This window comes from Poromitra crassiceps (genome assembly GCF_964638095.1).
Source record: "Poromitra crassiceps genome assembly, chromosome: 17".
NCBI classification, from domain to species: Eukaryota; Metazoa; Chordata; class Actinopteri; order Beryciformes; family Melamphaidae; genus Poromitra; species Poromitra crassiceps.
Genome location: NC_139635.1, coordinates 23281116 through 23297392, shown reverse-complemented (window position 1 = coordinate 23297392; position 16277 = coordinate 23281116). Strand labels below are relative to the sequence as shown.

Genomic DNA, 16277 nt, shown 5'->3' with positions numbered 1-16277 from the left:
TTAGAGGCTTCTTAAATACATGCCCGTAATAAGACCAAGCTATTGTTTTTCCTAAGGTGAAAATGATTCAGTTTGTCATTTAAAATTAAACACTCATAATTTTGGTGGGAGTGTAAGTAACCCAATTTAGAGTGCAGTGGACTAATCATGCACGTCCTTGTTTTGACCTGTTTTAAGCACACTTTAATTTCCGGATTTTATTAGAAAGACTTTTATTTTGAAGGCGATAATGTTATTTCCTAGTTCCTGCCTAGTCTCTACAACAGTTAGTCACGGTGAAATGAAGGCACATGTCCTGCTTTGAGTAATTTGTTTTAGCACCCCCCGAAGAGGCACAAGGTTAGTATTTGCTGTAATACTGTGATGTTAATGGATGGTATGTGTCTATAACATTATTTTTTGAAAGTTGAAATCTTAGTTAGTTCGTTTTTGTATTTGAATTAGTGTTAGCTTTATGTAGCTAGTGTTGAGCTAATACTAAGCTACTGTTAGGCTAATGCTGTTCTGAAATGGTATTGTAAGATTATTAGGCTGATATATTTCTTGTTTGTGTTTTTGCAACCAGCTCTTACGTTGGTTATGGGATAAAGCATTAAATCTCTTAACTCATTCTCTGCCAGGGTCATTTCGGTCTGTGTGCTCCCAGTGCCAGGATTTTGAGCATATTTCCTGATCTTCCAGGACCCACAGAATATTATGTGCTAGGAATAAAATTACACAACATATCTCACAATAAAGCAGAGACTCTCTTCTTACCCCTTGTAAAAAACTGAAACTCTACCATGTTTCCTTGTTTAGTTACAAGCAGTGGAAGTTAGCTTGTTTTCACTAAAAATGCCCTCCTTGGAACAGAAAATAGGAGAAAAAGAGGTTTTTAGTGAAGGACACCGTTTCAAGCAGAACTCTCTTTTGAGCCTTTTATTTTTTGCCTCAGTGACACATCAGACACATTATACAGTATTTGTTTTCCCAAATAAATAAATAAAAAATAAAAAATAAGAGAATGTATTTGAGGGAGCTGTGTCGGTCCATCCCGCCCAGTGAGCGGCTACAGAGAGAGAGAGAGAGAGAGTCTGGCCCCTGGGGTTTCTTGACAGATGAGGCTTGGCCGCAGTATTTATCAAAGTATGATAAATATGTGCACAAAATCAAATAAATAATTTACTTTTACAGTTGCCATGTGGATTTTTAGCTTAGCTTGATAAAAGCATAAACAAATGGAACGAACCCTTATGTGGTCACACTCACACACTCTCTCTCTCTCTCTCTCTCTCTCACACACACACACACACACACACACACACACACACACACACACACAGGAATAACGAGTGCTGTAACGTTACCTGCTGTCACGTTACCTCTCATAACTAACGTTAGCACAGAAGATCACACAATAGCTACGTTAGTGCTGTAAACTTTGAAATGTTTATGTGACACATGTTTCGCCTTGGTTGCTGGGGACGGGTGTGTGACGCGGTTTGACGCGTTTGACGTATCCATGTGATTCCCCCTCCCTTGAGTGTGACTGTGACAGAGCTCTCCCTTGAGAGGGAGAGCTGGCAAGAGGAAACGTGAAGCGAGTCATGCCGGCGGCATAAGTTATAAACAATGCGTGAAAATTATACTCGAATGTTGTGTGTGTGATCATTTCATCTCAAACGCGATACAAAAAATAGGCTACTTTTTACCATCGTCATCGCTCTCTGCAAGTGGCACCCATTTCTCCTCCTCCGATTCATCTGTGTCAGACGGATCAGAACGCTGTGAAGGGGAGCCTTCGTTCGCCCTGGCGCTCCGTCGTGGAGCAACAACAAAAACGCCGGCGTCTTCCTCGCCATCGTCGCCATCCAAGAACTCTGGGTCGGACTCTGTTTCGACCACAGGCTCCACCCATAAATACTAAACTAGCGGGTTCCTTTTATCAGTTTGACCTGAAACAATGTCACAGGCTGGGAAAGTGTCTGATGTAATGTAAACAGCCAAAACATGAAAGTACGTCCGAGTACGTCTTTGGCACAGAACGCCATTGTTAAAAGTACGTCCGGGTACGTCTTTGGCAGAGAATGAGTTAATCACCAGTCAAGTGTTGGACCATCTTTCGGTGGGATATGCTACACTGCTGGTGTGTGTGAGATTCTGGCATCGTCTGACGTAAATAGATCAATCAAATGTTTTCCAGTTATTCCTAGGCTGCAAACTTGTTTTAACACATTGAGTGCCAAGGACGTCTGTGGACGTCCTAAAAAAAAGTAACGAGGAGTGCCAAGGACGTCTGTGGACGTCCTAAAATCATAATTCATATTATTCCATAATTCTGCTGTTTAAGGTCGTACCCAGCCAGTGAGCATGAATCCCTTCAAGGGATCACACGGCGCCACCTTAAACATCGACACGGGAGCTGCACCACCCACCTCAGATCCTTTACTTTGTGCAGGAGAAAGCAGGGAAAGACGTGATCAAAGGGGAAACCGATGCATGCTGCAGCCAGAGCCGTATAGATTGCTCTGTCTGCAGCTGAAAGTTGGCTGCATCCGCGCCCACAACTGAGCTCTTCTGCTTCTATCTATCTGTCTGCATATAGTTTCTCCACACGATTCCCTGCCAGAAAGCCAGCACCCGAAGCCGAACGGCCAAACCTTTTCGTTCAGTCGCGTTTGGCATTTCCTTGTTGCACTGGGATCCGGGCAAAAACGGAGTCAGAAAACAGACTCTGTGCGTGTGGGGAGGAGCCCGCAGCTCAGAGGTGGAGAGGGGGGGGGGGCACGCAGGCTGCACAGAACCACACCACGCCACCACATCAGAAAACACCAGCCAGAGTCAGTGAATGTGCTCGAAATTAGAGTGCAAAAAGTATTCATAAAAGTGACTATATCTTGAAAAGTAAAAAAAAACAGCAGAAAACCCTTGAAAGTGCTCTTGTTTCAGAGGCTGTCATTTCATAATGGAACTGTCTAGAAACAAAATTTCTTCTTTGGAAGAAGCATGAGTGTCCAATGTTTCATTAAAGTCCAGCCCTGTCAATATAGCCCTAATAGAAAAAATTCTATAGCTGTTTTCAACTGAATGGAAGTGAATCTGGCACAGGCTCCAGACAATTTTACTGAAGCGCTGTGGCACTCAATGTGTTAACATGCCAATCGGAGTGTTTTCTGACAAGAATAAAGTAACGTTAACGCTCTGATTACGTGATTCTTGTTAAAAGTTACAGCACCTCTGATTTTTCCTCTCAGGGCGCAGGCAACGCAGGGCAGAGCTCTTCTCATCCTCAGTCAGCCCATTCAGTCTGTCTAAACACAATACCGATATAATCTCAGTAGGAGGGATGCAGGGAAATATATTATATTAGCCGATGTGTTTAGAGCAGCGTTGTCACGTCGTAGTATAGCGTTATATTTTACATGTGCGCTAAACTGCCATGAGATTTGTTTGCGGAAATGTCAGACAGTGCTCTCTCGGCCAGAGGCAGAGAGAGCACAGTTTGCTGCTGCTGCGCGCGCCCCCGGAGCTTGGGGGCTCGTGCATGAGGATAAGGCCTGACTGGAGACAGTGCTTCCAACTCGGACTGATAATATAAACATCATCATTCGGGCTTATCCAGGTAAGCTATTAATAAAGTAATGACACATTCAGCGGGAAACTAACTATAATTAAGACATGTGCCAACTTCGACGACGTTTGGTTCAGTATTTTAAGAGCAAACTTCCTGAAAAGTTGCTGTTTTGGAGATTTATAAAAGGTTGGGAATGATTTTACAGCAACACAATGCAATGTCCTTCCTTTTATGATTATAGTGGCGTTTATTGATAGTATTGTGTTACATAGGAGTTGGTAGGAAAATAACAGGCGATTGTAATAAATTAACAGGTCAAGTGACATCATGGGAATAGGCTTGGAGTTGTGAGGAGCCGAAAGGGTACAGGGGGAGTAGTGGAGTAACTATCTTGAAATCCCATAGTCTTTGGGGACACTGTGACGTCAGTTTGTTCCTAATCTCCCATTCATTTGAGAAAAAAAAGCAGTGTTCCACCCTTAGAGGGCGCTTATGCCAGATATGCTGCTGAAAAATGATAGAAATGGTCAAATGGCAACAGTTTGGTGTCAAATGTGGAAATTTTGACCAGAATTCTTCACACATCACCCCCGAAGTCATATATATTGGTTAAAAGCTGAAAAAAAGTGTTTTGGGGTTAGTTACACTTTAACTTAACTTAACTTAACTTAACTTGGGAGTATTATGCCTAGTAGGAAGGGCATGTGCTTATTCAGCTCACACACGTCACAGAATTGACCTATAGGAGAATCATCTTGTCATTCTGCGCACAGAATGCTCTAACGAGACTGGCCTTGGAACCTGCTCTCATTGGGGATATTAGTCAGGATAAATGTACCTGCTGCTATCCTAATTATTAATTTTCCTCTAGATTTTTTCTGCTCCCTCAACCCTAAAGTTCAAACTTCGCCTATGGTCTGGCATAACAACGAGTTCATCTTTATCCTATATTCTTCAAGATTTTAAAACTTCTTTATCCTTTTTTCAAATATCTTCTTTTAACACATTCACTGCCAGCCGTTTTTTTTTTTACTGTAGGTAGCTTCTGCCAAAGGTTTTTTTTGAGGATTCTGGCTCATCTTTCAAGAGCCGAGGATTCTTTTCTGCTAAGATTTTGTGAACACAAAATATCTCAAAAGAACTAATAGAATGTGTGCTTTCTCTGTCTAAAAGAGTTAGTTTGTAGAGTTAGTAGTTATGTAGGCATTAGCACTTGAATACAGCATGGTTTCAGCGTCTGAAAATTTAAGCTGAGAAAAATGGCTTTTTGTGAAATTCGATAGAACAGTCACACTAACCATTTATTTTTCGCATCAGTAAGACGTCAGACATCTAAACAATAGTTTTGAACAGTAATTTCCTCCATAACAGCAGGAAACCCCCCTCTCCTTCAAACTCCTCCCTCCGTGGGCGTTCTCCTCCGCCCTCCTTGGCTCTGCAGCGGGTCTGTCACAAGCGAGTTGCTGCTGCCTGGCTGCTGCCTGGCTGCCCCTCGTCGGGCGAGTCTGGATGAGCTCGCTTGTTTCTTGGGGTTTCGGTTGAGAGCTTTGATGAAGCTTTTGCGATTCTGGGCTTATTTATGCTGCGTGTTTCAAAGTGTGCACCCAGTCTATTTTTTGAACCCCCCACCGTTGTGCGCCACCGTTGTGCATCAGCGCGAAAGCGAAAGCGTTTTCGCCAATCCATTTGACAGTATGAGAATGGTTTCCTCGCGCTTTCCCCTGCAGTTTTGGCTCGGCTTTTTCTACTCTGGAGAGCACTGTCGCCACTTAGTGGGTCGGTGGAATGGGTTGTACACGTTTGGTGGCTCCCATATTTATATAGGAGATGTAAAAGCGTTAGATCCACGTCCCACCGTCAATTTTTTTTTTTTTTTTTTAAGACGAGATATCTCGTCAACGGCAGTCAACCGTTGGATTTTTTAAGACGAGATATCTCGTCAACGGCAGTGAACGTGTTAAAATTGTTAAAGATCTTTATCCACTCTGAAGGAATTTTAATCATTTTCTTTTAACACATCTTAATTATAACTAGCAGGATACCTGCCCTATGCAGTGTATCCAGTGTAAATGTTGCAGTCTCTGCATGTTCAACCCCTACTGTGTCTAGGGATGTCACGATACCAAAATTATGAGTTCGATACCGATACCTGCCTAAGTATCCCGATACCGATACTCAAACGATACCACGGCACAAACCTAAAACATCAGGAAAAATTGTGGAATGTAATAATAATAATGTTACATTTTTCAGTTTGATATCATTGTCATTTTAAGTCTAATTGACTACATTTTAAATTGGACTAAATAGAAAAGGAGAAATGTGCTCAGTAGAGTGCAGAACTCTGCCATGGTGTATTGATTCATTTCATTTTGTGTTCAGTCTACTTTGGTGCACATCAAATGTAATGTGCTCAGTGCTGTATGTGGGCTAATCATCCTGGGCTTGAGCTTCATCAACATTAAGTGCCAGATTTACAGTTCAGGTCATTTATGTTTATTATTTGCATGCACAATAAATAGGCTATTGAAATATAGGCTATATGTGGCAGTGGTTTATTGTGTTGTGTAATTTTTCATACATGTAGGTGTGTTTTTGACAATTAATTACTATAACATTAATAGTTGGATTATTGTAAATATTACTACGGGGGATTGCTGCATGCCATGTAAGGGCTTTATTGACACTCTATGGCCTTGATTTAATTATTTAGTACATATTTGAGTCAGGGCCATGGTGTTAATGGGGCTTTTGCATTGAGTTTATGATCTCTTTGATAGTTACGTTATATACACCGTCGTGACTACCTGTCTGTGCTCATAACCAGGGCCATAACCAGGGTTCCGAAATAGGGGAGGTCCAGCAAGGGGAGGCGCATTCGGTGGCGCCCGCAAGGGCACCGGCGGAAAAAATTTGAGGTTTTTTTTCCCCCTTTTTTAGCCATATTTAGAGTAATATATCATTTTAAATCAACATTAGGATTATACTGTTGTGATGTCATTATTCAGTATATTCTCTTTCATGTCACCACCTGCTCAGCTCTCCTGTCAACATAATTGTAACTAACAAACACAAACTGTTTTAGCCAAATTCATATCAAAATGACACCTACAAACACAGGTACACAACCCAAGCCGTACACAACACACAAAGTCATCATCGATAATAAAAAAAACATACAGAGGGACATTTATTTATTCCTGATAGGAACGATTGAAAAATAAAATAAAATATATTATGTTGTTTTTAACTTTACACCACCTCTTTTTGTTACTTATTGGGTCATGAAATTGAAACCATGCATATAGCCACCTGTATACCTGACTTCGGGAGCTTGGCAATTGGCATCATGCATGATTAGCCAGTAGCATCCCAACGTGTCACACAGGTAACATTACTTAAGAGACAGACTAGACACTTACTTTCTTGGTTGTTGCTAAAAAATCTGTCAGTGTCACTCACTGTCTGTCGTTCACTCGCTCACTGTCTCGCAGCTCGCTCACCTTCAATTATCTCGCCAGGCAGACAGACAGTCATCACTCACCACCATGCTGCTGCTCTCTCGGAATCAAGTTACCGCGGACGCGGCGTCAGATGACTTCCTGCCTGACCTGCCTTTCGTTTCAAAATAAAAGCGATCCCGTGTTTTTCATGCTTTTCCATGCAGATTGTTTTATTAAAAAAAAAAAAAAAAATTCCCCTCTGAAATATTAGGGGAGGTCCGGACCTCCCCGTCCTCATAGCTAGTTACGGCCATGCTCATAACCTATAGGCAGCACAAATGCATTGCCTTAATTGCCTCGTCAAAACTCCAATGGTGAAATAAGTTCGCTTGTCACACAATAAATCACACTCGTTTGACTTAAGAGGGCATGTTGTATCCTTCACATTCGCTAACCAGTCTTTGAACTGAAATATTTGAAGAAGTTGGGATCCGTGTCTGAGAGAAATAGCCTGGCTGGTTCGATGTTTATCCGTTCACCTGCATCGCGTTGAAGCACTTTTTACAGACTGGCTTCGTTTGATGTGTCCGGGCTTGCCTTCGCTGTCGGCAACGTAAGCAAAATACTTCCACAATTCGCTTCGTGCATCTGCTTTCTCTACAAGATTTGTACTCTCAGTCAGAAGAAGCCACAGCCATTTTCGCTCTGTCACTCTGTCAGGGGGAGGCTGCAGAGAGTGAAAAGTGAAATTTGAGCCGTGAGAGGGGAGAGGGGAGAGGGGAGGGGGCGGGGCCGAGCCGGGAGCACGCTCACACGCACAGACAGAGACGAGCTGGGCTGCTGCACAGACACAGGTCTCCTCCGCTAACAAACACCATGGTCGCACACTGACGCAACCCATGACATGTTTTAAAGTATCGGTACTAATCGGTGGTATAGTATCCTTTTTAACGGCAGGGTATCGCGGTACGATTCTAATACCGGTATACCGTGCATCCCTAACTGTGTCTGCAGCCAGGATGGCCAGCACGGACAAACAGTTCCCCAGCCCCATCAATGGGGACTGGCTGAGCATGTGCACACATGTGCCCCAGTTAAACGAGGAACTAATTATCATTGGAGGGAACCCTCTTGCTATTTCTTCTCCCTATTCACTTTATTCAGAAGGCTTCAGAGACTAACAGGAAGTGTAAATAAAATCGGAGGTTCAGATTGTATTTACACTTCCTGTGACTCATAGACCTGTGACACATAATGTGAGTTAAACTAGGTTTGACAAGGTGAGTCAGACTAGTTTGGGAAGGTAAAACAGCTGGCCTTTTGAACAGGAAGTCGTGATACAATGGGTCAAGTGGGCGGGGCTGCATAAGGTGAATAGATTTACTTCGAAAATGGCCGTTTCACAACATGTACATGTGAGTGTTTCTGGCGCTGTTAGAATGTGTATTTTGGGAGACTGAATGGCGGTACCATAGACTGCCATTGTAGTGCTATCTAACTAATGTTAGCAGTGAGGACTAAGGAGTGAAACACACTTTCTAATGCACGCACAGTGAAGTGAAGATGTTGGCGTATCCCTTTAACGTTAGCCATGGCTTTTCACTCAGCAAGAAGAACAACAGAAAACAAACTTTCTTGGCAAGGATCATTGAATGGATTTTTTCTCAACAATGGCTTACCTTTATAATGTTATCTTTTATTGTAGTACATCTTAGTAATACACAAAGCTCTGTGTAGGTGTCTATTTTTGTTGTTTTATGTCTTTAATATTCCTCCTCTTCTCAGTGTGACAGAGAAAATGTGTGTGACTCTCAGCCTTCTAGCAGATTTTGCCTGTCCATACCTGAGAGAGTCCAGTCTCCAGTGTGGATCATCCAGTCCAGCAGAGAGCAGCTCTCCTGAGGCTCCTGGATGATTGTAGCTCAGGTCCAGCTCTCTCAGATGGGAGGGGTTGGAGCTCAGAGCTGAGGCCAGAGAAGCACAGCCTTCCTCTGTGAGCAGACAGCCTGACAGCCTACACACACACACACACACACACACACACACACACACACACACACACACACACACACAGATAAGTACATATATGATATGGTAATTGGAGCTTTTATACTCTGTGCAGGTTTCTGCTCGCTGGAGGTGAGCAGAAGTGGAAAGTTTTTCAAAAGTGGAGTTTTCAAGACCCCCGCTGGGGTCTTGAAGGCGCTGACAGGGTTCTGCGCACCCTTGACTTGGAGCCTTGCCACCGACTAGCGGCGACAGCGAGACTGTGCATACTCGAACGTAACTCTGCGCGTTGGCTGCGGTACACGTCCAAAACACTAGGTGGCTTGTGGTACACTTATGTCATTATGACGTTATCGTGTCGTTTACCAAGAACTTGCAATCATGTCGGTGGGGGGACATTTTATTGTCCCTCCATTTCAAAACTCATTCCGGTGAGCCTGCAGAAGGCTTTGCTAGATGAGGGACAAGCACTGATATATCAGGTAATGGCATTTCCTCATTCCTCACAACAAGTACTTCAGCGGATATGTGCGCAGGTTTGGGCATTGCCCGTGCAGTCAGCGAAAGAAGCTGCTGTCACAGACATGACTGGCTTTTAAGGGGAGTGGACTGGACATGAGCTCACACGTGTGAATACTGTTTTGGGCATTAACGCCTATGGAGGTTTGCACCGAGATAACGCGAAGCACAGCCGGCCGACACGCGCACAATTAGGGCTTTGTGCATTGCAATTCCAGCGCAAAACTAGCGCTAATAGAAAATTACCGCCATTGCGACGATAGAGCCCAAAGACTCTGATTACAAGACAGACAGTTGTATAGTGTGAAAGGAACAGAGACGGACGACCCAACGAGGATCTTGTAGTCTGTATGAGCCATAAGGGCCTGGACACTTGCAGATCTTCCTCTTTCAACTTTCCAATAAGAGTTCTCCACGCACTTCACTGACATTATTGTGCTTATAAGCCAGAATTTAACCCTTGTACCCTGCTGCCGCGGAATCCTCAATTTAATCCTGGTCCATCTGATGGACCTTAACAAGAATACTGTACTAATTTATAAATATTAATTTAAATTTTTAAATTTTTGACTGTTTATAATTCATTGGTAACTTCTTCCCTAATACCTCATACCAACATTTCATACCTATTCGAATTTTAACCCCTCAAATGCCAGTGTACAGTAAGTACAGTAAAAAAAAAAAAAGTACATAAAAAAAAAAAAAGTTTTTTTTTTCCATTTCCATAAAGACAAACTGGCTTTGGGTCTGATATTATGGGCAAGTTGGGGTGTTTTACAAAAGTCACCACTGCAAGATGCCTAGTATCAAAGATTCGCAGGCATGATGTCACAATAGCTATGACATCACTAGCCTATGACATCATCAGTGATGTCATGAGATGATTTTTTGTCAATAATATGTCACTGATGATGTCACAGACATTGTGACATCATCAGTGGGTTTTTGTATTTTTTGTGATTTTTTGTAAAAATAGTATTTTTTCATATTTTGAGCCAAAAATCCAAAAAGCGCATGTTTTGGACTACCAGCCATTTTCCCCAAAAAACACAAACGAGCTTTAGTCCAGCATCTATCCTGGTCTAAAGGCTTCAAATCAGTAGTGTGGACTGTCAAATTCAGTTTTATAATATTTTCCCATCTTTGGCATAGGAATCAGTTTTTTTTACATTTCATGTAAACTGTATGGAATTGATTGCTATGCCAAAACTGGGGGAATATGGGAAAAAAAAGAAAGAAAGTAGAAACTACAATTTTAACCCCTTGAGTCAAGGTGAGATGTGTAACATCAAGGAAATAATGATTTTTTGAAAAATTAGCTGGAAGTCAAAAAAAAATGTTCTTTTTGTGCAAAATTAACATTGAAATCAATGGGACAACTATGCAATGGACTTTGAGACCATGTAACTCCCCCAAAATTTCTACCAACTCCAAGGTTAGATATTAAGGTCAAAGTTCAAGGTATTTGGTCCAGGATGCCCGCTGAAATAAATGAAATAAATTAATTTTGTAAAAATTTGCTGGGAGTACCAATAGAGTGGTTTCAATGGAAGTCAATGGGTCCATCAGATGGACCAGGAGTAAATTGAGGAGTATTTTTGAAAATAGGTCTTAGGATCGTATAAAAATTATAACTATGATTGATTTTTGTCAAATACCCCAAAAAAAATACCTAGCCTTAGTTTTAGACCATATACTCAAAAGATGTGGAAACGCCCCATACGCGAATGCAGGAAAAGTCCATCAGATGGACTAGGAGGGTACAAGGGTTAAACTGTAATCTCTTTAACAGTATCAGTAATACTAACCTGAGAATCTCCAGTCTACATTGTGGACTGCCCAGTCCCGCAGAGAGCAGCTTCACTCCTGAATCCTGCACATCGTTGTTACTCAGGTTCAGCTCTCTCAGAGTAGAACACTGGGAGCTAAGAACTGATGACAACTCCTGACAGCATTTCTCTGTCAGCTTGTTTTGATCCAACCTGACAAAATAGATGTTTATTAATTTGTTGTGTCAGAGGTCAAACATGGATGACTCTAACTCTTCCGACCCTTCTAATATCATTAAAGGAAGCAAATAGAAAATAATAATAAAACATAATACTTGGTATAATGCAGGTTTATATCGCACATGTCTTACCACAAATAAACCAGCATGCAATGTTCTAGTGACAATATATTGTTACACAAACCATCATACTCTGATCTTACCTGAGAGTCTCCAGTCTACAGTGTGGACTCTGCAGTCCAGCAGAGAGCAGCTTCACTCCGGAATCTTCCAGGATGTTGTTAGTCAGGTCCAGCTCTCTCAGACTAGAGGAGTGGGAGCTGAGAACTGAGGCCAGAGCTTCACAGCTTCTATTTGACAACCGACAACAACTCAGCCTGAAGGAGAAAAGAATACAGTAACAAACAAAACAAACAATAACATTGGAAGTATTGCTCTTTTGTATAAAATATCATTTTCACTATTTCTATCCAGTTACTCAGGCACTTACACAGATTTATTGGAGGTTTTGACCACTGGCAGCAGCCTCAGAAGAGCCTCCTCTGAAGCAGAGTATTTCTTCAGGTCAAACACATCCAGTTCTTCTTCTGATGACAGTAAGATGAAGACCAGAGCTGACCACTGAGCAGGGGAGAGGCTGGCTGTAGATAAACTTCCTGATCTCAGGTACTGTTGGATCTCCTGCACTAGAGAATGGTCATTCAGCTCATTCAGACAGTGGAACAGATTGATGCTTCTCTCTGGAGATGGATCTTCTCTGATTTTCTTCTTGATGTACTGGACTGTTTCCTGATTGGTCTGTGAGCTACTTCTTGGCTGTATCTGCAGGAGAGTCTGATTGGTCTCCAGTGAAAGTCCCAGGAGGAAACGGAGGAACAAGTCCATGTGTCCATTAGGACTTTTTAAGGCCTTGTCCACAGCATTCTGGTAGAGATGTTTTACATAAGATGTATCACTCAATATCAGGAAAGGTGTTAACTGTTTTTCACTCAGTAAATCATCACCAATGTGGATGAATGTCAGAAAGACATAAAGAGCAGCCACAAACTCCTGAATGCTCAGATGGACAAAGCAGAAGACCTTGTCCTGGTATAGCCCACACTCCTCTTTAAAGATCTGTGTGAACACTCCTGAGTACACTGAGGCTGCTGTCATATCAATGCCACACTCTGTCAGGTCGGCTTCATAGAAGATCAGGTTGCCCTTCTCCAGCTGCTCAAAAGCCAGTTTTCCCAAAGAGACCATCATGTTTATGGTCTCTGTATTCCAGAGTGGATCTGTAGCAGCTCTCCCACGATACTTGACATTCCCTTCTTTGGACTGAACCACCAGGAAGTGGATGTACATCTCAGTCAGAGTCTTGGGCAGGTTTCTTCTTTCATCTGTTCTCAACACATGGTCCAGAACTGTAGCAGTGATCCAGCAGAAGACAGGGATGTGGCACATGATGTGGAGGCTTCGTGAAGTCTTGATGTGGGAGATGATTCTGCTTGCCTGCTCTTCATCTTTAAATCTCTTCATGAAGTACTTGTCCTTCTGTTGGTCAGTGAAGCCTCTCACCTCTGTCACCATGTCAACACACTCAGGAGGGATCTGATTGGCTGCTGCAGGTCGTGTGGTCATCCAGATGCGAGCAAAGGGTAGCAGTCTCCCCTTGATGAGGTTTGTGAGCAGCACGTCCACTGAGGTTGACTCTGTGACATCAGTCAGGATCTTGTTGTTCTGGAAGTCTAGAGGAAGTCGACACTCATCCAGACCATCAAAGATGAACACAATAGGGATCTTGTCAAACCTGCAGATCCCTGCTTCTTTGGTCTCAGGAAAGAAGTGATGAAGAAGTTCCACCAAGCTCAACATTTTCTCTTTCAGCAGATTCAGCTCTCGGAAAGTGAATGGAAATATGAACTGTATATCTTGGTTGGCTTGGTCTTCAGCCCAGTCCAGAGTGAACTTCTGTGTTAAGACTGTTTTCCCAATGCCAGCCACTCCTTTCGTCATCAATGTTTTGAAAGGTTTATCTCTAAAGACATCTTCACATTTGATTGGCGCTTCTGGTCTTGCTGGTTTCCTGGATGCTGTTTCAATCTGTCTGACTTCATGTTCATCATTGACCTCTCCACTCCCTCCCTCTGTGAGGTAATGCTCTGTGTAGATCTGGTTCAGAACTGTTGGGTTTCCTGCTTTTGCAATGCCTTCAAACAAACACTGAAACCTCTCCTTCAGGTTAGATTTGTGTTTACGTTGGCAAATGGCAGCAGGACTTTCTGAATGAAATAACAAAATAACAGCAATGAGTGAATGTGATGATTTCCTGGTAAATGTTTATAAAACTGCAGCTCATGGCATCTATTCAGCTCAATAGACAAATAGATGCTGATTGTGTGTGGAGCTCAATGCACAATATCAATGTGTATATGTGTAATATCAAACTGTTGTGGTGTTGTTTTCTCTTTTTTCCTGTTTCTATTATCATGTGCAGCATGACACCACATCATTTGACCAGATTATTCATGGGCAATTTTGCTAATTTACCTTCCAATCTTGTTTAAGGCATGTCTGTATTTCAGGGCTGTAGTACTTGAGTCTCGAGACCGATTTTTTACGGTCTTGGTCTCGTCTCGGACTTGTAGTCAATATGACTCGGACTTGACTCAGTCTCGAGAGTGAATATGATTCACACTTGAAAGAGTAAGCAAAATACACTCTTAGGTGCAACTGCTGTATGTTATGAGCTTGTCCTCTAAAATTCTAATTTTGTTGAAATGCTTTTCAAAATCTGCATTCTATTTTAGGTAATAAAAAAAATGCTATTTTAGTCAATAAATACAATGGTAGCCTTGGCTAGCACATTGCTATGGTATTGGACTCGAAATGGACTTGTAGTTTGGACTAGAAATGGACTTGTAGTATTGTTGACAAAAATGTGTTTGTAAAAAAATTATAATTGTAAGTCGCTTTGGATAAAAGCGTCTGCCAAATGATATAATGTAATGTAATGTAGTTTTGCAGTCGTGGTCTCGACTCGGTCTCCACCCCCCCTTGGACTCGGTCTCGGCTCGGTCTTGACCCTCTCAATTCCCCCCCGGTCTTGGTCTTGAGTCAGACTCGATTCACCAATGACTCGATCTGGACTTGGACTTGACCAAGGTGGACTTGACTAACAGCCCTGCTGTATTTACAGCTGCAGAAAGAAAGTCAAACATGCACAAAGCTTCTTACTTCTCTGCAGACAGTCAGCCAGCTCCTCCTGCTTCATTCTCCTCAGGAAGAGCAGTGTGATGTCTAGAAAAGCCTCTCTGCTGCTCCTCCTCTGCTCTTCCTCCTCACCGTCCACCACCTCTTCATCCTCCCTCTGACTCTCTAAGCATTCTGGGGAATCTGCACTCAGAGCCCTCTGGAACGTCTTCAGCTCGTTCTTCACAAAGGTGACTATGTTCTCCTCAAGAAGCTGCAACAGAATAACATAAAAATCAAACTTTCATAATAAACCTGTGGAACACAAGATCAAAAGAATCGTGCATAGACTGAAAGCATGTTGGTCTAGAAACTCTAGTGTGGAGACTATGTTTGTTTTGCATTTCACTCGTTGGTGAAGTAAAAGGTGGTGTTGTTAATTTACACACCATAAATATGGAGTCCAGGTCTGTTTGATGCTCCTGGTCAGACTGCCCACTGGGAACCTCTGACATCTCCTGGTCAACTCTGGGGGGAGGGGGGGGGGGACATCAGATATTAGGTCAAGGGTCATAAGTTATATTATCACACACCAGCAAGCGAGCGCACGCGCACACCTATTTTAATTTCTTTATTTTAATTTATTTTTATGAAATTAAAATAAAGAAATAAGTTATATTATCACACACACCCGCAAGCTTGCGTGCATCTGCCCACACACGCACGCACGCACACACACACACACACACACACACACACACACACACACACACATGCACAGACACTTTAAATTTCATTCACAGCACAGGATTCAAATGTTTCAAGGTTCTACACTTACTAGTCCATACCCGGACATGTGACACAACTACGTGCAAACTTCCAGTGCAGCGCGACAACTACAACTTTAAAGACTTCTGGGAATGTGTGTGGTTAATTTTTTGTCAAAACAAATATTTCAGGAACCATGATTGAATTGGGTGTGAGCAAACTAGAAAGATGGTGGGGTGGTATCTGAGGGGGTGGTAGCCGAGGTCCGGTGTGAGATCTACTCGCCCTACCTAAGTGCTCGGGGTCCAGCGACTACAGATGACACCACAACTTCACGCATTATGATCGGCTGCAGTGGGCGGCCAAACAGTGGCTAGATATTTTTCTGCATTAGCACGCAACCTGATGATCTAACATTGATAATGTTAGATACATTTATAACATTAGAGAATAGCTTGACCACAATGGACTTTTTAGTTGCTATACTGTACTGTAGGTAACATTAGCTTACTTGCTAAAGGAACCAACTGCTAGCTAGCTAGCTGAGAGTGTGTACACGTCTCATGCAGTTACAAGATAGTGTTATTAGTAATTAATTAATTAATTACTTATTAAATTACTTATTAAATTAATTAGTTCATTCCGATTAATTAATTACAGAAAAATTTACGCGTTAAACATTTTTACGCATTTTAATCGCACTTTATTTTTGCACTCCAGAGACCACTGAATGTCTCTCAGTTGACGAATTCCAGGCATACCACTCATACCAATACACAATGTGCATTGAGTGACGTCAGACAAC

General features: G+C 42.3%; 1 protein-coding gene across 1 annotated transcript in view; it reads right to left on the bottom strand.

The window, feature by feature from the left end:
- Positions 1 to 15226, bottom strand: part of LOC310792267 (NLR family CARD domain-containing protein 3-like) — a gene marked incomplete at its 3' end in the record, with an annotated part of 46160 nt that extends 30934 nt beyond the window's left edge. The window contains exons 1-6 of the mRNA XM_083653989.1: positions 15154 to 15226; positions 14868 to 14978; positions 14750 to 14792; positions 12021 to 13794; positions 11734 to 11907; positions 11331 to 11504 (exon numbers count right to left, since the gene is read on the bottom strand). Of these exons, the coding sequence (XP_083510115.1) occupies positions 11331 to 11504; positions 11734 to 11907; positions 12021 to 13794; positions 14750 to 14792; positions 14868 to 14978; positions 15154 to 15219 (2342 nt within the window). The 5' untranslated portion in view covers positions 15220 to 15226. The remainder of the gene's footprint in view (positions 1 to 11330; positions 11505 to 11733; positions 11908 to 12020; positions 13795 to 14749; positions 14793 to 14867; positions 14979 to 15153) is intronic.
- Positions 15227 to 16277: the final 1051 nt, after the last annotated feature.